This window comes from Pieris brassicae, chromosome 7 (assembly GCF_905147105.1).
Source record: "Pieris brassicae chromosome 7, ilPieBrab1.1, whole genome shotgun sequence".
Classification (NCBI taxonomy): domain Eukaryota; kingdom Metazoa; phylum Arthropoda; class Insecta; order Lepidoptera; family Pieridae; genus Pieris; species Pieris brassicae.
This window is the reverse complement of record NC_059671.1, coordinates 8,824,350-8,847,806: the sequence shown is the minus strand read 5'-3', so window position 1 is coordinate 8,847,806 and position 23,457 is coordinate 8,824,350. Positions and strand designations below refer to the sequence as shown.

At 33.3% G+C, this 23,457-nt stretch overlaps 3 protein-coding genes across 10 annotated transcripts; 2 read left to right on the top strand and 1 right to left on the bottom strand.

Moving 5' to 3' along the window:
* The first annotated feature begins 1,824 nt into the window (after positions 1-1,824).
* LOC123712509 (E3 ubiquitin-protein ligase SIAH1-like) lies at positions 1,825-4,001 on the top strand. 2 transcript variants are annotated; one of them, XM_045665626.1, is made up of 4 exons: positions 1,825-2,146; positions 2,346-2,532; positions 2,710-2,851; positions 3,142-4,001. In XM_045665626.1, the coding sequence occupies exons 2-4, from the start codon at positions 2,353-2,355 to the stop codon at positions 3,759-3,761; spliced, it is 942 nt and encodes a 313-aa protein (XP_045521582.1). In that variant the 5' UTR covers positions 1,825-2,146; positions 2,346-2,352; the 3' UTR covers positions 3,762-4,001. The 2 variants fall into 2 exon arrangements, with proteins under 2 accessions (XP_045521582.1, XP_045521581.1); XM_045665625.1 differs by having other exon boundaries at positions 1,826-2,049.
* A 3,197-nt stretch (positions 4,002-7,198) lies between these two features.
* Positions 7,199-16,120, top strand: LOC123711915 (facilitated trehalose transporter Tret1-like). Of its 7 annotated transcripts, XM_045664777.1 has the most exons (9): positions 7,200-7,826; positions 7,893-7,990; positions 8,249-8,383; positions 9,379-9,462; positions 10,304-10,582; positions 11,256-11,376; positions 12,481-12,612; positions 13,519-13,624; positions 15,294-15,430. In XM_045664777.1, exons 1-8 carry the CDS (start codon positions 7,769-7,771, stop codon positions 13,545-13,547), a joined length of 936 nt encoding a protein of 311 aa, XP_045520733.1. In that variant the 5' UTR covers positions 7,200-7,768; the 3' UTR covers positions 13,548-13,624; positions 15,294-15,430. The 7 variants fall into 7 exon arrangements, with proteins under 7 accessions (XP_045520734.1, XP_045520733.1, XP_045520728.1 ...); XM_045664772.1 differs by lacking the exon at positions 13,519-13,624 and having other exon boundaries at positions 7,201-7,826; positions 8,249-8,378; positions 10,326-10,582; positions 15,294-16,120; XM_045664771.1 differs by lacking the exon at positions 13,519-13,624 and having other exon boundaries at positions 7,201-7,826; positions 15,294-16,120.
* Positions 16,121-16,983: 863 nt separating this feature from the next.
* Positions 16,984-23,281, bottom strand: LOC123712334 (eukaryotic translation initiation factor 3 subunit D). The gene is made up of 10 exons (XM_045665362.1): positions 22,975-23,281; positions 22,660-22,850; positions 22,139-22,295; positions 21,803-21,912; positions 21,405-21,543; positions 19,735-19,895; positions 19,346-19,477; positions 18,992-19,198; positions 17,803-17,998; positions 16,984-17,241 (listed from the first exon to the last, which is right to left on the bottom strand). The coding sequence occupies exons 1-10, from the start codon at positions 23,165-23,167 to the stop codon at positions 17,081-17,083; spliced, it is 1,647 nt and encodes a 548-aa protein (XP_045521318.1). The 5' UTR covers positions 23,168-23,281; the 3' UTR covers positions 16,984-17,080.
* Positions 23,282-23,457: the final 176 nt, after the last annotated feature.

Here is a 23,457-nt window from a genome sequence, read left to right as displayed (position 1 = left end):
AACAACAACAAACACCTAGTTAGCTGTTACACTCATTTAGTCTGCTGGCCCAACAACCCAAGCTGTAGTTACTTCATTTCAATTCATCATATACCATAAAACATAGTTTAACAAGTACCAATATCGTATAGGATAACACTATTTTCATTGAAAATCTACTCTATTTTTGTTAATCTATTACATAATACAATTCAATCATATATATATATACAAAATTATTACATGTATCAAATACTGACTTGATAAAACAAATAGACAAATTGTAGTTTGTGTCCCTAGAGCTGGTGCTTTCCTCTTTCAACTAATAAATATAGTAATACAGTGAGGAAATGCTGGCAGCGTTATAGACCACTGGCTAGATAATATGTCAAAGTTGAAACTACATAGTATGATTATTCATCAAGTTGCAGTTATTTGTAGTTATTATTGTACTAATTGTGATATTACACTAATGGTGCATGAGATTCATATTAAAAAATTTAAAGAGCCCTGAAGAAGTATTCGTTTTTACGTGAAAGAGTAAAACAAAGAATTATTAATTCCGCTATTATTATATATGAATTCTAATTTCTATATGGTGAAAAACAAATAGCAACAATTACGGGGTTGACTGGATGAACCTGTTTTTAGCGTTAAGTAACAATAAAATCCTTTGGCTTTTATTTTACCTATTTTAAAATAAATAAAGTTGGTATAAATATACACTAGAATCCCCTAAACATGGTAGTTTGGTTCACGCTGTAGGAGTTTTCTCGCATAACGCGCTTGTATGACCCCATATAACACATTACGTGTACAATTGATTCACGTTTAACTTTTCTCGTTAAAGGGGATTTAAATCGAATATTAAGATAAAACTATGTTATTAACGAAATATGTGCGTGCAAAACATTATAAATTTTACAGTATAGAAATATAACGTGTACTTTCCCTGTGTTATATGCGTATTGCGTAATGTAAAAATGCTTGTAAATTAGAGTAACGTGTTATAAGGGGGTTTACAGTATGAGTATATGACTTGAACACCAATCCGATTTTAACGTCATATAATCGAAATTCTATATTTACTCTAAGGATAAACTACAGAGTCTATTAAGATGTGATAGCAGAAAATAGCACATCTATCTAGCTATAGAATCGGGGAAGTACCGACTATAATGTAATGTCGCGTTTCGCTTGCCGCTCACTAGAACAAAGATTTTCCCCCCAAATTTAAGGAGAATCAAGGTGTCCAGGGAGTTTGTTTAGGTGGTTCAGTAAACAGCCTTATCCTTCAACATGTTACTCTTATAACGCATTCCATATAAGGTGATTTCAGTCCGTCATATGACACGGGAATTATATTTTTGTATTGTGTTATTTATAATGATTTCGTTCATAACATAGTTTTTTCTTTATATTCGATATAAATATTTAACGTGAATCATTTATAAATAACACGTTTTATGGTGTCATACAAGCGGCATAACGTGGAACCAATATACCGTGTTATAGAAGGGATTACTGTACTTTATACAAGATTTTTTTTCATTAAAAACTCCCTCGACATGTTATATTATATAAAGCCTCGCAACAAAAAAACTAAAACATATAAAAACTCTAAACATAGCTATAACTAAAATATCAAAAAGCTATAATACTCCAAGATTGAAATAACAGCCATTTTATACTACTAACTGAATGTATTTTAATATTACCTCTGAAACCGAGTGTATAACAATAACTTTAAAGGTTTTTAATTGATATTTAGGGGTACATATAAAGTTGATCCTAGGGGGAACATTCGTGATTCGGTAGAAGTTGGCAACACATAATTTTGTTAAGTGTTAGCTATAAGAACAATTCATATTTAGTAACAGTGTTTTGTACTTGAGAGTTTCGACTAAGGTCCGGACTTGTTTTCAAATCATAAAACTTTGCCATAGAGTTGAGATTTCTCTGTTCAATTTGAATTAGGTATATTGAAGGGTGACGTGGAGTGGAGACTGAAGATACCTAGCAGATAGCTGCTAGACAAATTACCTACTTTTCTCGATTCGGTTACCTACGGTAAGTACTAAGTACGAATAAATGTAATTGTTTGCAGCTGTAATACAACAAAACATTACACTAATGATTAATTTGTAGTAATTACTAGAATCATAAGGTAAATACTTTATAATTACCTAATCTAAATTATTGGTTAATGTACCAATGTATGATTACTAAATAGTCTGCTTGTTCTTTTTATAATTTAGTTTTGGTCTTGTGATACACTAGCTTTACGGGAAGATTTATAGTTGTTTTTTATGAATACGTTTATTAGTGACTATTTTTTTAATAGCCATTACTTGGTTATTTTGTAGATTTAATATGGAGGCACCGGAATGTCCTGTTTGCATTCAACCCATGACGGTACCAATATTTCAGTGCCAATCAGGGCACAGTTTATGCAATTCTTGCACTGTTAAGTTGAGTCCACCCATTTGCCCCATATGTCGGCAAACAATGACTCAAATGAGGAACTGGCAGCTTGAAGATTTGGTGGGCAAGGTAAGTAAGCTGATCAATTAATATAAGTAAAATTACTTAAATTGAACTGATAGTACTGTTCATATACATTACAGTTTATATAAATTAAGTATTATACAAAATTTTCCTTTTCCATAAATCTCTAATTGTCTAGCCATTTAAAAAAAATGTTATTATGGCATTTTTGTTATATTCCAGGCTATTGTTGCATGTCCTAATAAAAATAAGGGATGTGTTTATAAATATGTGTCTATAGAAATGGAAGATCATATTAAGGAATGCATATTTAGGGAAATGGACTGTCCCATGGGGAAAGTATTTGGAACATGTTCTTGGTCAGGTAAGTTTTTAAATTCCTAGATAATGTAGTCAGGATTTCTTAATAAAGCTTTTTTTCTTTCTTTGGATTTAGTTTTGATTGAACTAATGACATCTTAATATGTAGTATTTTAGTCCTTTAAATGACATTCTCTATCTATTTAAAGGTGAAATATTTATTGATGCCATAGCTATCATATCAAAGAATTTGTTTACACATGTATATATATTTTAGATTTCTTTAGTCATATAAAATGTAACCTTTGAGAGAGATGTGAATTTTAGAAATTTAAAATGTGTTGCTATTTTCAGGAAAGCTTAAGGAAATGCTAAATCATTTTAAGGATCGCCACCCTGGTAATTGTGCCAATATCACATCAGATATCACTATTGATAACGTCTCTGTGACCAATGATTGTCGTCACTTTTATCTCCTGCAGTTTAACAAGCAAATCTTCTTTCTTTCTTTCAAGATAGATACTGTTCAAAAGCTTGGATATTGGCTAGTCCAATATGTGGGCACTAAGAAGGCTGCTCGACAAAATGTTTACGAGATTCAAATTAATAGTAAACGACACCAAAAGCGAACTGTCACATATATAGATTACTGTTTTAGTGATTCTATGGAAGCCAATGAAGTGTTCCGTCAAGCACAGTGTGCTGTAATGCCTTTAATTATGATGCATCACTTCATAGATAACTCAAAGATCACTTTTCGTTGTTTAATTAAGCATGCATTCGAAGGAAAACCTGCCTTCAAAAATAATGATCAGTCTAAGGACACAACAACTGGCCAGAAAAAAGGACCACCCCCTCCCAATAGACATAAGAGTCCTGGGCCTCATGTTACAAGGGCAAAAGGTTCTGGTACTAACAACACTCAAAAACCTGGGCCATTTAAAAAACAGCAAGCAAACTTTAATAAGAAATAACTACGATGTATATACATATAATTTTCATGAATAATATTTGAGATATTTTAAGTAAACATTTAATGTACTCTAACTGTAATGTAATATAAATATGTTAACAAGGTAAATGATTGCACTCTACATAATTATTGTTATAACAATTATTTAACGTCGAACTAAATCGGCACACATTTAATTTTTCATGCGTTATCTATGGTAACTTTGTATTCTTAGAATTAATAAACGATGGTGGACGTGCTATATACGTGTATGTTGTTTGAATTAAATAGTTTGTCCCAGTTTGAATCTATTATCCTAATGGGATTTATATATGACTATCGCTATTTCAATGCTAAAATTCTAATATACCAATATTCTGATTTTAATATACCAATATTCTGATTTTAATATAAGAATGTAGAAGTTCTTGAAGAATCTTGAAGCATTATGTATGGTTTTACTCCATTCATTGGTCCGTTGGAACATTCTGTGCATTAAGCATATGAATATTGTTATAAATCAATACTTTCTGCTGTAGTTTAAAAAATAAATATATGTATTATCCTAAAAATGATCGATGTATTAAAAAATCTGATTATCGATATCGGTAAACGGACGGAGGAGGTATGGTTGAACGTACACAAAATTAAGAAGAAAAAATCACTTTAACAAACAAAATATATGATAACTTTCTTGTTCAGTGTTTATGACGTTGGTTAAAAATTCAGAGAAGATACGTATTTTTACAATCACGCACTATTATCTTAGAACGAAACGATATATATTCGAATACGGGCCGTGAAAAGTGATACCCCCGACCTGTGGCAGATTTAGAAATTTCAAGGTATAGGCTGTGAAGTTAGCCCTTGCCTCTGCAACCCAACAATTTCGTTCAAATTACACGTAACATATTTTTGGTTTTTATTTTTGAGCATAAAATTATACACAAACCATCCAGTTCCCAGCCTCCAACCAGTAGCAGAAGTGACATGTATATTATGTCGGTTGAGAGGGGGAAGAGAGAAGAGGGAAATTCATTTTCTGCAATTTTGCTCTTTTACTCTTACTAAGTGTGCGCTGAGGGCGCGCACATCGATTACTGTTTTTAACTCAAAAATGTGGAAGTTTGCTACTCCGAATATGATGACAATTAAGGGGGGAAAGTCATCGGGAATTTCTGTTGCAGACAACAGTTCTATGCAGAAATCATTTTGATTTCTATAAATTAGTAAAGAAAATCAGTTCCCAAATGCCGCCCTAGTCTCCAGCCTACTCAGCTGCTAATCCGACCACTTTTCATAGAAGATGCAGAGAGACTCCAAATCTCTACGCAACACCAAGGGATCAGACCGCTCGGTATTTACATATTATCGACCATTGAAAAGTCATTAATTTCTAGATCTAGCAACATTGGCAAATCAATATATTTAGTACTAAGGGACATCTTGAGTAAACCCCCGGGTTTGACTTTGATGTTACTAGATTTTAATGAAAATGGCAGATAACTTTAACACCTAAATATTGTTATACTATGCTATTTTGTGGTGTGCTATGCTATACTATCCTGTTTTATGCTTAGGAGAATTCCGAGCGGGTACAGATTGCCGAAAAGAGCGTGTTAAGTCGGAGCCAACTCCTAATTGTACTAGTACACAGCACAATTAGAGGTTGGCATCAGGCTCGATTTATGAATATCAAAGTTTTTTTTAGCTAGCTAGAATTGTTTAACTATATATATAACTATATAACTTATTTTGGGTTTGAGTTTATAGTGGTGGAATGGAGGGCTGTAATAAATTCTATTGAACAGCTTTGGCAAAAGACCAGAAGGCTTGTGTCCCCGAAGGGAGGTCAATTTCTCGCCAAATCTGGCAATGTGTTGTGACTATGAGGTATATACTTTTTTAAGATAGCTGCATCTACCCAGACTTTAAAGCATTCTCACCTTCGACGCAAGGCCGCCTTACAGGAGCGTTTATACCAAGGTTGGGACTCATCACCGATGGGCACCACAGAGAATAAAATAAAAAGTTCCATACCCAACAACACCACCTCGGCAACTACAGCAGAAACGGTATCTGGAATAACTGACGAAAAGCAAATAGAGGTCAATTTGCATTTGCAAGGGTAGAATACAAAAAAATATTGCATTCTATCCTAATCCTCGGACTTGTAGTGCCACAAGCGGTGACAGCCTGCAAAGCGAGGGTGGTGAAGGAGCGTAAAAAATGACAGCCGCTGTGAAATGTAGAAACATTTTCGACACTATTGTTTTCTATGATAAAAACTGAATAACATCGATATGGGAAAGTCGAGCGTTCAACTCTCTATTATCTGTTTACTTCCAGGTTTACTTATCTGTACCATCCTTATAATTTTGTACTATTCTATCTGTGACTAGGCGGTATGGGCGAAAAAATATATAAATCTGTGATAGTTTACGTAAAAGTAAATAAAAAGGCGTTGGTGTGTATTGGTCAGAAAAGTAAATAAATATATTAAAAAAGTAAATTTAATTTGTTTAACATAATCACTTTACTTTAATCACGATAATATGGATGATATTTCTGCTCAAACGTATGAATTTAATGCTTCTAAGGAGGACCCGTTATTTCTTAACTCTTTAATCTTTAAATACGTTAAAATCCATGTCCTAAGAGATACTTTTTACTCTGGATATTTAGAATCTATTGATCCACTTCAATACAGGTTAGAAATGATATTTATTTATTTGATCATCAGAAATGAAAACGGGGATATAACTTATTCAAAATTTATTTTGTTTTTATTACAATATGAAAGTCCTCTTGTTTAAATGTAATTTCAAAGTTTTTTTATTCGGTTTTCTAATGAGTCCCCTGGCCATTAAATCTCTTACCATGTATTCTATGTATACAAATATCACAATAAATCAACATTTTGTACTTTACATTTATGAATAAGTGACAGTCATATTTCTTTCTTAGCCACATTTTGACTGGTTTCTGTTGCTGCTTAGCTTTTCAGATTTTCTTAACTTTTATTAATACATAGCTTAAGAATATTAAAAATACTCTGCATTTGTGTGTTATTAAATATTATAAAGATTTATGTTATCTGTATAAATTCAAATTTTGTTTTTAGTGTTATATTAAGTATATCAAAAGGAGATGAATGTAAAAAAATATTCATACCTGGACATGCTGTATTAAACATAACTGTTTTAGATGATTTTGATTGTATGAGACCCAAAAATAATGAAGTCATGTTTACTTCGGAGGATGTCTTAGAAAAGAAAAGGAAAATGCTATTATGGTTTAAGAAAAATTTATTGCCTGTAATAGAAGAAGGAGAGAATATTGTTGTTGGTAACATTTCAATTCTACCACCATACAGTGAAAACGATATTTGCGCATTAAATCCAATTGTTGCTACAGAAGTTAGAAAAATGATTTTAAATATGCCATAATATGAACTACAAGTATTTATTAAACTAATATGTTTTTTATTTCTATTATGATTGCAAAGGTATAGCAACCTGATGGATGACCTTGAGTGAAGCATAGTATATTCTTTACATAACACAGTTGTTTTTCGGAAATTTTATAGTAAAATAGTTACAGAAAATATATATGTATAACTCTTCACAAACGAAAATAATTGGGTCAATGGCAAAATGTAATATTGGAATGTGTGAACAACTATTGTAACAATATTCAATTCTATTTGTTATACTCTCGAGATTATTTGGAATAACACCGTATCTTCCAAAAATACCTAATACTTTCCTAAAACACCTAATACAAATTACGGAAGCTACAAATTAAATTGGCTCGCACCGGTAATGCGACGTTATGAGTCTACTTCAGATCACAAAGTTTGAATTGATAATGCGTGTGACGTGTGAGTCAACTAAGCCATTTACTACCACTGAATATCAGAAATAGCTATTAATATTGTAACCATTGAAGATGTAGCGTCGTTTTTGTATTAAAAAATATACTGCCTTACGTTTAAATTGGAAACGTGTAATATAGATCAATCTCAAAATGTGTTCAGTGTCAGAGACATCGAGTAGAAGTGTACAATATTTGGCGGGACTCAGCGGTTAGTGAAAAATAATTTATTTCTGTTTACAATGAATATTTCGTTATGCGATTTTCCCCGTTACAGTTTCCTTTGCGTTTACATTCACTGGTGCAGTGTTATCATGGCCTTCGCCAGCGATTCCAAAGTTCAAAAACGGTGAAGCAAACGTACAAATAACTGACGTGAGTGTTAAAAACAATATATATTATAATTAACACAAATCTATGCCGTGCCAGCTAACAAATTATTCGAATATTAAAATTACTTTCATAATTAAAACGAATTATAAATACATATCTCTTAGGTTTTTTATTCGGATAAATATTTATCTAACGTTTAGAATTATTAAGAATATATTTTAAACGTACTATTTATCTTGGATGCGTCTTCGAATATTTTTGTTTACTTGATTTAAAACATGTTTTGTGTAAATTTAATAGGAACAAAGCTCTTGGGTCGTTGCTCTATGCCCTCTTGGTGCGTTACTCGGCTGCTATTTTGGGCAAGTTTTGAATGAGAAAGTTGGTCGCCGCCGTACAATTCTCGCTTCAGTACTGCCGGGATTAATAGGTGCGGTATGTTATTCCTTATCTAACGTGTCTGGTAAAGATATCAGCTTCATAGGTATTACGCCTAGATATTTTTTTTTGATAGTTTAGTTCAAATTATTATTAGTATATACATTAGTCCGTCATTATTTTTTGTAGGTACATAAATATTAAAGAATAATGGTTGTAAAGAAGTATGTAGTGGTTATGCGATGTAATATAATTTGTTCTAAAAATTCTGTTGTTTTTCATATTAAGTGTCAAAATGAACTGTCGAACTATAATGTCCTCTAAAGGAACGATGTACGTGTACACACGGTTGACTGGAAACAAACATCACTTTTACACGCCTGCCTCTCGTTTGTGATCATCATATAACTGATTATGTCGGATTTACAATAAAATTGTGATGTATTATTATTTTCTTTATGCCTACATAATTATGTATTACAGTGTATTAGTACATTGCTTGGCAGAGTCATCCGACTTCTTTAATACAGTTTTGCGGTATTGAGGCCTACTCGATTGCGAGGAAGTTGCATGGATCTGGTTAGCGCTGCGCCTTCTTAAGATTTCATGCTACTTTTTATAACATATTTTCATAGGTCTGATCTGATCAGATTGTCCTCCTTATAACATGTCATGAGAGAGAAAAAATAAATAATAATAAAGGTAATTTTAATTTAGCACTGCTGTGACCTCTAATTAATGACGGTTGTCTTTCCGCAATGACTCTTCTTAGGCTTTTGAATACCACACTCTACCATCAAATGAACACAAAAAACTTCACGAAACTCAGTTCATAATCTGTAAGGTGTTCTAGTTCCACTGTTTATACTAAAATGCCAATCAAATATTTAACATTTACATTTCTATGATATCGCTAAACAAAGCAACGTGTAGTTGAAAGTTACCATTTCAAAAGCGATCACGACATCTACCGATTAACGAGGTTATGAGCTACCGTTACCGCTGTAAATTTTAAATGGCAAACGGCTCTAAGCGATTTTTAATTTTTTTAGCTCTTAATCTTGTTTACAAAGACGCCATGGCTTATGTGCGTCGCGAGAAGCATCATTGGTGTGGGAAATGGGATTACTGCTGTGGTAAGTACAACAATAGATTATTATCATTCTTCTTACATCTGCTGGCTTAAAATAAATAAATCTGTGGCGAGACCTTTCCACGTCTGGGCCTCAAGATTATTGGGTCGAAGGCCGGGTTTATGACACCGCGCAATGCGCACATAGAAAGAAAGTCCATTGGTCCAAGCCAGGGATCGATCCTACGACCTCTGGGATGAGAGACGCACGGTGAAGCCAGTAGGTCAACACTTTTCTACATCACATCGGCTGGCTTACCGTGTAAAATACACATAAACTTAATTTGCTCGACGTTGTCTTTAGAGAGTGCCAATCTTTGAAAAAGGCAGCGCCAGCATGTTTTCGCGATCAAGTACGTGATAATTATCAGAAATAATAAGAAATAGTATCTAATGTAAAATATGAAGAAAATAATATAAGAACAAGCTCATATATAATAAAGCTATATAAAAACCATGAATTTACATACATTTGCGAAAATACGAATTAGGTACCTTAAATTTGTTAAAAACGAAAGTATCAATCAGAGGCTGAATGTGTCTGCCCCCATGACCTGGGGGCTTAGTCAAGATGCCTTTACAGTAGTGTATGAAGATAGTCGAAACCCAAATTTGCATGAAAACTGATACGATCTGTCATTTTGCTGATGCTGACTAAGCCCCATTAAGGGCTTGAGACAAAGTCACTTTACGACAGTTGTGACAATACGCTAAGCGAATTTGTGGGGATGACATTTGTTGACGCCTTGTCACGTGACCATTTTAATACAAATTTGTTTGGCGTAATTATGAAATTTGTTTATGTTTAGCCACTGCATGTTGTCGTAATTATTATATGGTTTTAGGTAACAATGGTATATATTACGGAAATAGCTGACAAAGAAATTCGCGGTGCTATCGGAATGTTGGTTCAAGTAATGATGAACATAGGCAGCTTATTAGTCTATGGTATAGGACCTTTTGTGTCCTATACGGTACTTAACTCTATAGTATTATCTTTTGTTATCCTCTATGGATTTGCGTGTTTATGGGTACCCGAATCACCGTACTATCATTTGAAAGACGGCAGGCTGGCGCTTGCAAAAAAGGAGTTTATGTTCATTAAAGGCACCAAGGATGATAAGGTTGGTTTTGGTTAAAATAATTATTTGCGAGAGTCAATGTTTAGAGAATTTTTGGAGATGGACACTCACATTGTCAGAAGGCTCGCAAGTGCGTTGCCTTTTAAGCATTGGTACGCTCTTTTCTTGAAGTACCTTAAGTCAAATTGGTTTGGAAGACTTCAGTCGGTGGCTGGTTCCGCAGTGGTGGTGCGCGGCTAACACTGCCTTACGAAAGTGAAACGCACAGTTGTGGAACGATGGACGTCGAGGTGATGCGGGTGTTATCACTTTGATATGTGGTCCAGTAGCGCTTAGTTTGACACGCGGCAATTATAAGACAGAAACTCCACGAATCTACGTCCTTATTCATATTTTTTTAATACTATAATTTTACACTAAAACTGTTATTTGCTCTATTTTAACAAATTATCTTTTGTCTCTTTCTGTCAAATTGTGTAAACGTTTTGATGAAAAGAGACAAATTTATTTACGTTATAAAGAGTTTTGTAAGGTTGTCAAAAATACAAATCATTGCTTGCAATTAATTCTGAAAATTGAAATAATTGTAGTGGGCGATCTCTTGAGATTCGTTTTAAACAAACCTATACATGGTATGTGATAAGAATGCATGTTACTCGATATAAAGTAATTAATATAAGCTTAAGGTAAAAATATTTTTTTAATAATTTTTTAGTGGGCAAGCGAGCAGCTAGCGATAATGAGAAGTCATGTAGTAGAGAGTATGGCTAATAAAACTACAACTAAAGAGCTTTTTACCAACGTGAGATATCGGAAAGCACTCTACGTCGTGGCAGGTATTTATAAGATTCTGTAGCATATATGTACATATTATTAATTTTTATATATAATCTTTTGGTGGGGCATTTTTCACTATTATTATTAAACATATTAACATTTCTATCTCCTTCTTAGGTGGCCCTTTTGGCATAGGACTCCTCCAAGTCCTGCCAATTCTGTCTGCACTGTGCCACTCTCTGCCATGTACCTGCCGTTTCATTAATTTGGTAGATCACCTTCTAAATCGTCTTCTTTTTTGCGTTTATGTACCTTGGGAACCAGATTAGTCCTTGCTCCACTTTTCTGTTCCTCTTGCCATATGTGCGTTTTTCTTACTTTCTTCCTAATGGTCAAAGTGTCGCCTCCACCTTCTATTCTCTATTAATTGTGGTGTCTCGTTTTTCGGAGTTATCTCCATAATTACTGAATTAGAAATGATTTGATTTGAATGAAACATGTTACGACGATGACGTCAAAGATTAAACGCTTGATATGTTCAGTAGTGGGCTGATGAATTTTGTTAGGCGCCTGTCAGGCCTAGTCCGCACTGTTAAGTGAATAAGTATAAGCGAATGAGTATTTTTAAATAACCAGGTTGTTGAAGGGATGTTCATATAAACACTTTCTTTGACGGGGGAGGGGCCTAACATAAAAGTGAACTAACAACATTTTTACCTTTATTTATGGGTTGTTAAAACTATGTGACAAATCTGAACGCTATAACAAAATAATAAGTAGTTGTTTTATTCTCGGAAACGAGAATGTTTCTATTATAATTTATGAATGTATGAAAAACTCAAGGGCTCATTAATGACAACCAAAACTGACGTTTTACAATTAATTGGCTGTAAGTTAAAAATTATTGTAAATATTGAGTTTAACCAATATTATGTAACTTAAATAACGTTAGGTTACATAAATTCATATTAAAAAAATTATTATACTTGAGAAAATGCATTATCTATGATGTGGTGTAGTTTAAAAAAAATATTTTGTTGATTTGCAACCAAAATTTTAACTTGAATATTCTTCTCACATTTTTGAAATATCGTATTGTTTAAATGACATGGAATTTATTGAAATTTGTGTTCATAATGTTGTTATTCCGTAATTTTGTACAGGTTTAAAGGTTCTGCAATATATGACTGGTACTTGTGCCATACAGGCATATTTGGAGCCAATTTTTCGCCAGAGTAGTTCCGTTTCCGGTCCCTACGTGAGCATTGTCTATGGATTCGTTCAACTTGCAGCTGGTAAGTTACAAAACCTTACATCATTTTCTTAAGCTCCACCAAGTATCATACTCCTTATATTATGCATATTGTACTTCAACATATTATTATTTTATTGCTTATAATGTGTATTTAATCATTCGATTTGACATCTGTCATTTATTTCTATTATATTTTTTTATTTCCGTATTATAATTACCGTAGAATACAATCTAAATCATGGTAGGTATATTACATTTGAAAACCACCGTGGTTTGTATAGATGTATATAAAAATTATTCTTTAACTTATTTTTTTTTGCTTAACGTTCTAAGCTAAATAACAGACCGTGTAGTCTCGTCATTTATTAGCCGCGGTTATCAACACCTCAACGTTCAATCTTGCTATTGATATTGTTTGTGGATGTAGAGAGCCAACCTGTGTTACAGTTCGGGTCTGTACATCATGCTCAACTTGTTTTGTGATGTCATCTCGAAAATAAAAAAACACGCTTCGAGTATTTTGTGTATCCGTCTACTAGCGACGGATATAGATTCAAATCTTTGATCATAAATACCTGTGAAGCCGTTTTGTAACCCCCGTTATTTAATCCACAAGTATTACTTTTAAATTGTGTCTTAATAACATGATCACTCATTGTTATCTAGGATATTTTATTTTTATATAAAAAAATGTACGGTGGAACACAAATTGGTCAATTTCCACCCACCGAAGCGTCGACATTTATTACAATAATGAACAAAATTACTACTTGAATTAATTATTAAAAATAAAATTAGCATGATAATTGGTTTACAATCTTAAAGTGTTGATACAATGTACTACACGAATCTGTTATTGACGCCTGTACCGAGATACGGGGCCTTTGATAGTAGATAGTCGATAAAATGATAATTTTTATTTTAACAAAATAAGCTACCATTACAGATTACTCCAATGCGGCAATACAACATTAAAATATTTATACAAATACGGTAAAGGAACTGACATGAAAAAAACCTTTTGTCACTTCACTCAACGGACAGTTAAAAATGTATGTTGATCTGGAAATTTCATGAATTACATTGTGTCATGTGTCAAGTTAGTTTTCCCTGAAGTTACGACTAATATCTGAATAGTGTCTCTTTAGCTTTTGGATTTAGAGTATTGTTATTGATTGCCATATTTAAGCTTACTAATTAAAAATGCATATACATATGTATTTTTCAAGGTAGCCATTAATTTATTTATCACAATATTTGTAATATTTTAATGTCTCGTCGTAAGCGTATATTTGTCGTAAAAATCTAGATTTGTAAATATATACAAATTAAGACATTGTGTTTTGATTATTACGTTTTTGTTCAGATATACCAGCAATAGGAGTCACACTTTAACCAATACAACAGATAATTTAATTGTTAAAATGTAAATGTATTGTTTTGCTTAGAAGTTTCGAGAATAATTTAATTTAATAAATAACTAATCATGTTTCGTGTATATAACATTCACTTTAGCCTAATCTAAAATATCAATTTGTATCTTACGTAACAATTTGATCTATCACACTACAGTGAACTTTAGAAATCAATCAAATTATCGAAAGTCCACTTGTTTGATTGTGAATTGTTTTCCGTCCCTTGAAAAATACTGGATTAATTGAATAAAAACAATATTCCCTTGATAATTTGAAGGCATAGTATCTTGTTTACCAACATGCCATAATTCCAAGTTCGGCTTTCCCTACCCTCCAAGTTTCTATAATTTGAAATATTTATGATGCAGAAACCAGTTATATGTTTACATAAATGAGATATGGGTTCGCATTCCATTCTCCTCTCAGACGTTAATAATTAATAAGTCATGTTAATGTTTGTTGACATCATGACTATGATAGACTACTGTTGCTCACTCAAAACAATATAAGGACTTCTTTTTAAAATAAAAAAAAATGTATTTAATTGTGAATACATAATAAGAATATAAAAATAATAAATCGCGAAGTTTGATCAAACTTTTGAGTCCGCTCGTGTCAAGGTTTAGACGCTAAATTTTGAACTTTATAGTCCTTGAGTTTCAAATTATTGAGAGTCGACTGTATATATAGAAAAATAGATATTTCGAACTTAATTTGAATCCAGAATTCAGTCCCAATTTTGTTTAGTTATTGCATCGAAGAATGGAAATTTTAAACTCATTACTCATAATGAGTACCTAATAATTTAATTTCAAACGAAACAAATTTCCTCTTAATATCACAAACAATAAAGTTTATTGTTTCCTAGTTGTGTTATCTGAATAATACTTCGGTAAATGTTGATTCATAAGACGTCGATAGCTGTAATTACAATGTAAAAGAATGTTTACCGTCTTACAGCTAATTTATATTTAGAATAACAGCCGTAATTAGTAAGAGTTGTTTTTGCTCTCTGTGGCCAACACAGCTTGTAGCCGAAACGAAAAAAACTAAAGAAATAGACAAGATTTATAAAGTGTAGCCTCTGCATTCTTATTATCGACGCATATGTATCTTAATATCGACTTATTGACTGGTCTATAATATATAGTGAAGACTGACTTTTATATAAAACGGGGCAAACGGGCAGGAGGCTCATCTGATGTTAAGTGATACCGCCGCCCATGGACACTCTCAATGCCAGAGGGCTCGCGAGTGTGTTGCCGGCCTTTTAAGAATTGTTAATTAATTCATTAAATAATTACAGGTATCACTGCAACATTCCTCACAGGCTGTGTGGGACGACGTGTTTTAATGTTGACATCTTCGATCGGTGTTGCCATATCACTAACAGCGGTTGGTATATATTTTTTCCTTCAAGATTACTATCAGTTGAGCGCTCAAACGCTTTCATCAATATCTGCAATCCCTCTCGTAGGTGTTTTGGGATTTAATATTCTATATAGTATAGGTTTAGGAAATCTACCTTATATAATGCAAGCGGAGTTATTTCCTATTAATGTTAAAACTGTAGCGTCCAGCTTGGCGACAATGATGGCCGCAATATTAAACTTCTTCGTTACGAAGTCGTACCAGGGTATAAAAGAATTTTTTGGACATTATACAGTGTTCTGGTCGTTCGCGAGTATCGCGTATTTTGGTATATTTTTTATATATTTCTTTGTACCGGAAACTAAGGGAAAGACGTTGGAAGAAGTACAAGATAATTTGAATGTGGAGGCTGTTGAAATGGAGCGGTTGAATAGAGAGAAACAGAAGGAATAATGTATTCTTCAGTATCACTAAATTTGCTTTTAAATCGTTGAAAAAAAGTAACCTTTTTTTTTGAATAAGTATACAATAAGTCTTCGTGATTTCTAGGAGGTATGTTCTAAACAATTATTGTTTAAAATTTATAATATAATCGGTTTTTGTCGAGAGAAAATTAGTGTGTGAGTGCGGGAGAAAATACTGGCGGATCTTGATACTCTTTACTTAAAAGGTACAAAACTGGGGCGCCTAACGCCATAATTTGAAGTATATTTTTGTACATATTCATTTGTATGAAATTATTGTTTCATTAAAATTCTTTGACGAAAATGTTTTTATTTTTTTATCTCATTAAATAACTAATACTAATTATATGTAAACTTTGTTATGGTCTTAGAGTACCGTAACAATATCTAATGTAATCATCGGTATAAAATCAGTCCCGTGTCTCAAGGTCAAAATGTAAATATAAATGATATATTATATATTATTTTTTTATATTTATACGTAGTTCCAAAGTTCTGTCACAGAAAAATTATTTTCATATTTCGATATTTTAAATATGATTTTATAAAAAGATTATTGCATTCTATTTTTGAATGTTTGACTATTGTTTTAAAATAAAAAAAAACAAGAAACGAACTGGCCGGCCTCGCTCCGCAAAAACAGCATTAATCAAAGCTATCAAGGCACGGATAGCAAGAAATCCTGTCGGAAAACAGAAGTTGATTGCTTGATCTGCAAAGCAGATGGTGTCAGTAGAAAAACAGTAAAAAAGGTTTTAAATGAAGATCTTGGTCTACGAGCATACAAAAAAGAGTGGGCACTTACTTAATGCTCGTCTAAAGCAAAAAGGCATACGTATACAGATAATAAAGAAGCCAGCTGGTGTTCACACTATACTATCGTTACTAGTTGACAAAAAAATCTTTAGTTCTGCTCTTTAATTCTAAAGGGCGTATTAGCGGCGCACAATTTCCTCTCATCTCTTGAGCAAGCCTCTGCGCCTGGGTGTTGGTAAAACCTGTACTTGTGACTTTACTTGATCGGTACAAGTAGGGGATTGGCCCTTTATCTTCATCTGAAATCGTCTTATTACAGAAAAAATAACCTCTCAGAAAGTTCATAAATATGTTTGTGCACAATCAAATAAAAAAAAAAATATTTGTGACGAAATTATTTATTGGCCAATACAAATCTGTAATACAGAACTACATAATAATAACAGGAATAACAAAATTTCCGTGTATTTAACGATACACAAAAATTATTCCCACAATTTTATTAAATCCTCTTGGAGTTGCCATACGAGTACAAAGGAGCGAAGGGTGTGTCTGCCGGTTCGTCCCCACTTTCCTCTGAAGCGTCAGACTCAAACGTATTGTCCGGAATGTCGTATAAACGAATGAGTGGCTTGTTAGGGTCCTTCATTATAAGGTATTTACCTAAAATAAAGCAAATTAATATTTGCACAGCTTTTCTCATTAAAAAGAAAAAAATGTGTGCAATTCACACGTGGAATGATGGTTTCTAGATAATGAGAGACTGTATCTAGATTTTAATATCAATTTTGATAAAAACTACAATTATAAAAATATTATAATTAATAAAATGTAAATGACTTTTTTTCACTCTAAATGTAGTATTATAAAATTCTTAAATTAATTTTAGTTTGAAAGTCGATGACACGAAAAATCGACAGTAAAAAATAGACAACTGAAAACTGACACTGTATAATAATTCCTATCTCATTTACTCTCATGTTAAATCTTATGTCTTTTGTTTCATTGTCTTTCAAATCTCGACTATGCTAAAGAATTTCCATGAAAAATATTATTTACTTTTTAAAAATAACTAAAATTGAAATAAACAAAAATTGCTGTACTTTAAGATTGTTATAGCTAGTTTACCACGTAACATTTTTTTTGTATAACGTAGAACGTAAACTCAATATTGAATTCTTATATCGCTTAATCAAACAAACAAAAAATGTTTTAAAGACTCACCATCCTTCTGCTTCATACAAATATCGATGATGCATCGAAGTATACCCCACGCGTTGTCCATAGACAAGTTAATTTGCGCGGCAAACTCGTGCGGCTTGAATTGCTGCGTGCCGAGTATCACGTGACGCGAGTTGTCACGCACTTGCACACGTGACACGTATCCGAATTTAATCTGGTCCGAACCAGCTAAGAGTGCCTGTAATTTTTAATACATTTTTATTACATAACTACAAGACCCGGTTATATTAAGTCTTTAATGGAAAATTCAATTGTCGTTATTCATCAATCATCATAGGTTCATAGGTTCGATCCGCGGCTGTGCACCAATGGACTTTCATTCTATGTGCGCATTTAACATTCGCTCGAACGGCGAAGGAAAACATCGCGCAGAAGGCTGATCGCCGACTTGCCTAATAGATTAACAAATGATCATGAAACATATATAGAAATCTGAGGCCCAGACCTAAAAAATGTTGTAGCGCCATTGATTATGATTATTATTTATTGTTTACTATTATTTAAACCTTTTGCAAACTTCCACAAATATTTTAAGATCAAATCTTTCCAACAATTTTTTCCAAAACTTTTGTATGGAAATACATTTCTAATTTACCGGATAAGTCTCCAGAAATTGATACTAGACAAGCAAAATATCTTCACTTGTGTGTGTCACTTCACTTCACAATGCAGTTAGTCATAGAAGCTCTGTTTGTATGGAACTGGAGCCCAGCTTAATATCCAAACTGACTGACAAAACAAAACACTTGTTGGGAATTTTTACACTATGATGGAAACTTTTTGAAAAACCATAAAGACAAAATGTTGTTGACCTGCTCACTTCATTAGTTAGAAGTAGTACTCATTTTTCTTACATCTTTGATGTTGAGCTTTCACTCAAAACACAAGACTTAACACATAACTAAAGCTCTCAAATTACGTTTACACTGTGATGAAACATAATTTTTTTTCAATTTAAACTGTTTTTAATGATCATTATTTTCAGCATACTTTATCTTGAAACTGTTAAAGGTATCTTTACAATTTAAATAACAATTCAACACATGAAAACTTAATTACCAAAAAGAAACTATATTTTACTCACTGACAAAGAGAAACATACCAATGTTTGCTTAATTAACTGACTTCAAAAACGAAAGAGAAAGTTTAACATTCAATATGTATTTTTTACCTGAACGGTCCACTTAGCAAGCTTGCATGAGTTATTCCTCAGCTCGTTGGCCAGTACAGCACCCCTCTGTGTGTCCAATTTCTGCCTCCATTCCACACCGTTGGCCAACTTGGAGTCCCATTCGTTCAATGCCTTGATGGTCAAGAATTGGGTTTCGCCTTGAGGACCTTGAAGTACTGCGTCGTGTTCGCAACGAGCCACTAATACCTGAAAAAATTATATAGGAATTATAAACTGTAATAATCCCTGCCTTGTATTTGTATGTGTTATGAAATTTATTATCTGTGAAATTGTTCTAGGATATTTCACATACAACTATGTATTTCATTGTGTATTAAGTAAAATAACACTTACAACACCATTGTTCAAGTTCCACTTCCGATAGCGGTACCCCACAGAGGCCACTTCGCCTTCCTCTTCTTCAGACACAAATGGATTAGGTTCAGGGAATTTGTATTTCGGCTCAGGAGGACCAGATTTCAACACCTATAAATATTTAATTTCTTATTTAAAATAAATATTTTTTTAAGATTTATCTATGCTGCACATGTTAAATGTGCATTTAACCGACTTCAGAAAAGCAGTATACCTATTCGAAATGTATTATGATATTTGTAATGTTAGATTTGACTTTGTAGTAAGTTTGTAAAGCAAAAATTTGTTATTTGTTCTGTTTGACTTGATAGGTTTTAGATGCCTTTTTAAAATTACTTGGCTTATATATTCAAAGATTAAATTCGTACCTGCTGGCTGAAATTATGGTTGATGAAGGTAGCCTCCAAAGCCAAGTTACGGGGTGAGTTAATGGATGTCCCATCATCTGCAGGAGGTTCCACAGATGTCTCATTGACAGTAAGCAAATCGAACTCAGTGTTGTCACGCTTGTCCAAGAACAACTTATCACCTGTAAAATGCATATGTTTATCACATATGTTATAAATATATATTGTAGTCTAATAATGGTAAGGATTGTTTTTTTGTTGTTTTGCTTCCAAGTATAATGAAGCATTAAATCAATTTTTGTATAGTGCATCTTTAAGTTAGCCATAATTAATTGCCATATATTAGGTCCTTACATATGAAATTGGCGTATTTCGTACTGGCCACTTGGATGGCCTCAAATACCTTTCTTTTTGGTTAGGGATTTCAAATTCAAATTCGTACAGCTATTTACTCATGTATTTGTGCTTCGATGACCGTCATTCATTTGTTTTTTTAGTCACTAGTGCTGCGGAAACGACTCGAAGGGTGAATGATGTGTATGGCGGTTATGTTGCAAAAGAAAACACAGTTCGTTTTTGGTTCCAACGTTTTCGTTCTGGAAATTTTCACCTGCAGAACAAGCCCCGTGGACGGCCTGAGACCCCAGTTGATAATGAAGTATTGAAGGCTATTGTGGAAGCGGATCCATGGCAAACCACGTCCGAGTTAGCTGCAGGCTGCGGTGTTAGTGATAAAACTGTTTTAATAAACTTGAAGCAAATTGGGAAGATTAAAAGCTGGAAAGGTGAGTACCTCACGAATTGACTGAAGCAAACCGGCAAACGCGCGTCGACTGCTGCGTTACATTACTGAACCGGCACAATAATGAAGGTATTTTAAACCGAATTACCTGTGATGAAAAATGGATTCTTTACGATAATCGGAAGCGCTCAGCGCAATGGTTGGATCCTGGCCAGCCCGCCAAATCCTGCCCCAAGCGAAAATTAAACCCAAAAAAGTTACTTGTAAGCGTTTGGTGGACTAGTTCCGGTATTGTTAGTATCTGGCCAGACTATTACGGCTGATGTCTATTGTCAGCAATTGCAAACCATGATGGAAAAGCTAGCGGCTAAACAACCTAGGCTGGTCAATCGCTCCACGCCACTGCTACTTCACGACAACGCTAGACCACACACTGCACAACAGACGGCTACCAAATTAGAAGAGCTTCTATTGGAATGCCTAAGACATCCTCCACACTCCCCAGACCTTGCTCCAACAGATTACCATTTTTTTCGAAATTTAGACAACTTCTTGCAAGGAAAAAAATTTAACTCTGATGGGGCAGTCCAAATCGCCTTCACAGATTTTATTGATTCCCGTCCGACTGGTTTTTTTAGTAAAGGGATCAATGAACTACCTATGAGATGGCAAATGTGCATAGAAAACAATGGTTCATACTTTGATTAATTAAATATATTATATTTAAAAATATTCGACTTTTTGTTCCTCCCATGCAAAACGCCAATTTCATATGTAAGGACCTAATATATCACAAAAGGAGGAATTTAATATATGTATCATGTTTTATATAATAATATGCTATGCCTCAACTGCCACTTGCTTGACTTGGTGGTATAACTGTTTTTAAATTTCTTGGCAAAAAAAAAATTATGAATCTTATCTCAAAATTTTGTTTTAATATAGTTACCAATCTTTTCCATAACAATGTCCCACGAGTAGTTGGAGCGAGTGCAGCACATAATAGTTGCAAGGATAGTGTCTGTGGCATACACAGTTCCGACAGTCTTACTGAGACGACGGATCACTGGGTCATCAGTTGTAGTGACCTAGATGTAAAAACATTGTGTATTAAATATGCTAAGTGGTTAATGTTAATTTTGTGTTGATTTAGATTAAATAATAATTGTATTATTAATTAGTAAATATTGTAAATATTGTTTATATTAAAGTAGCTAGTAGATACATTTGCTTTAAAAAAATTACCAATGAAAAAAAAATATATATTAAATATCTACTATAAATTATCTAAATATACCACTATATATTTAATTTTTTGGTAAGAAAACAAAAAACCAATAATCTTACAGTATGGAAAATTCTGTCAATGCGTTGTAATGACTTCTCATGTTTCACATTGACACGATCATAAGACTTTTCATAGTATTCCAAGGTACCACAGCAGGCAATATCCTCTCCTAGAAATATAATAATTTCAATAGTATTTTCCACAGTCTTTGGATATGGCAAACTGAAATGGCACTAGATTAATATATGTTTAAGTATCTGGATGTGGCAAATGACCTACTATGACAGTGGCCCATGTAAAAGAAAATTTAACAGCTCCATATTCCGCTAACATATTTAAATTATGATCATATGATAATGACTAGGAATAACTTTACTACAATATTAAATTTTCACCTTCTTTTATTCCTGGTAAAGACAATTTCGCCAGACGCGGAAAGTCCATATCTTCAATAGTTACCCAAGTAGGCCTTACAGTAACTGAGGCATCACGAATCTTCATAGGAGCACCCCTTTGGCCCCATCTCTTACCAAGTTTGCGATCCCTTTGTTGCTGGAAATTGAAGTTAATTATTAAATACACAGTTCACATGTCACAGAAACCAATTCATATATCATGAATATCATAAATACTACATAAATGTGATAAAATGAATTCAGTGGATGAAATTTCACAAAATTTAAATTGAAGGTGTTAAAATTTTATTTAATTATGCCACCTACACTTTTATGATTTTTTACATTACAGTGTAAAAAATAATTAAAAGTTTAAATGTAAGTTAGACAAATATATGATTTACTGAATTTGAGTTTAATAATTACTTGTAATAGTTAAGTTTTAATGCTTAGTATTGTTTAAGCCGCTAGCTGTCTTATGATAAACGAATGGCCAATTCACTAATTGACATGATTCTTACTTTATTCAAAGTTGTCATGCCACCAGGAGTTCGAGCGCCTCTGGCACCACGGCCTCTCTGTCCCCGAGCACGGCCACGTTGGTAAGGTGGTTTCTGAACCCGAGTAGTATCCACCAGATGGAAACTACTCTCATCTTGATCGTGGAAGTAGGCGTACGATGAACCAGCACCAAATTGAGATGCAAACTTATCTAAAACAACACGTCCGGGTAAATTATAAACTCCACCATAAATTAGGAAGTACATAATAATAAACCAGAGTAGTGGTCATTGTTACTTAACCTACAAATATTCTTTGGGATTTATAAAACTTACTCTGGTATTTCTTGTCCTGTACTACAGTCCAGTCACTTATCGTTCCTAGCCTATCTCCTTTGCTAAAGGGCTGATAAGGCATATCCCGAAATTGATCCGGCATTTCGCAAGGACCCCATCCTGTAGGGTTATCTTGAATTATCGGCGCGATGAATCTTATCGGCTCCTCAGCCGGCAGGACATGTTCTGACATCGCTAAATAGTGTAAGAGAATGTATTTTTATCTTAAATTTTAATATACATTCGAAAATAAAATTGATGCCACACGACACCTATGACTTTAAGCAGTCACAGATTACTATATAGTATAGTGCTATAGAGTACAGACTATAGTAAGTACTAATAAACAATAGGTCCACCGCGCAGCAGCCTTTGATTTTTTGAAGATCGGCTTCAAAATGATATTCAGCGAAAATCAAATGTTTAATTAAAATAGCACATTCCTATAATATATTAATAATAGTGTTAATTTCAGATTAATTG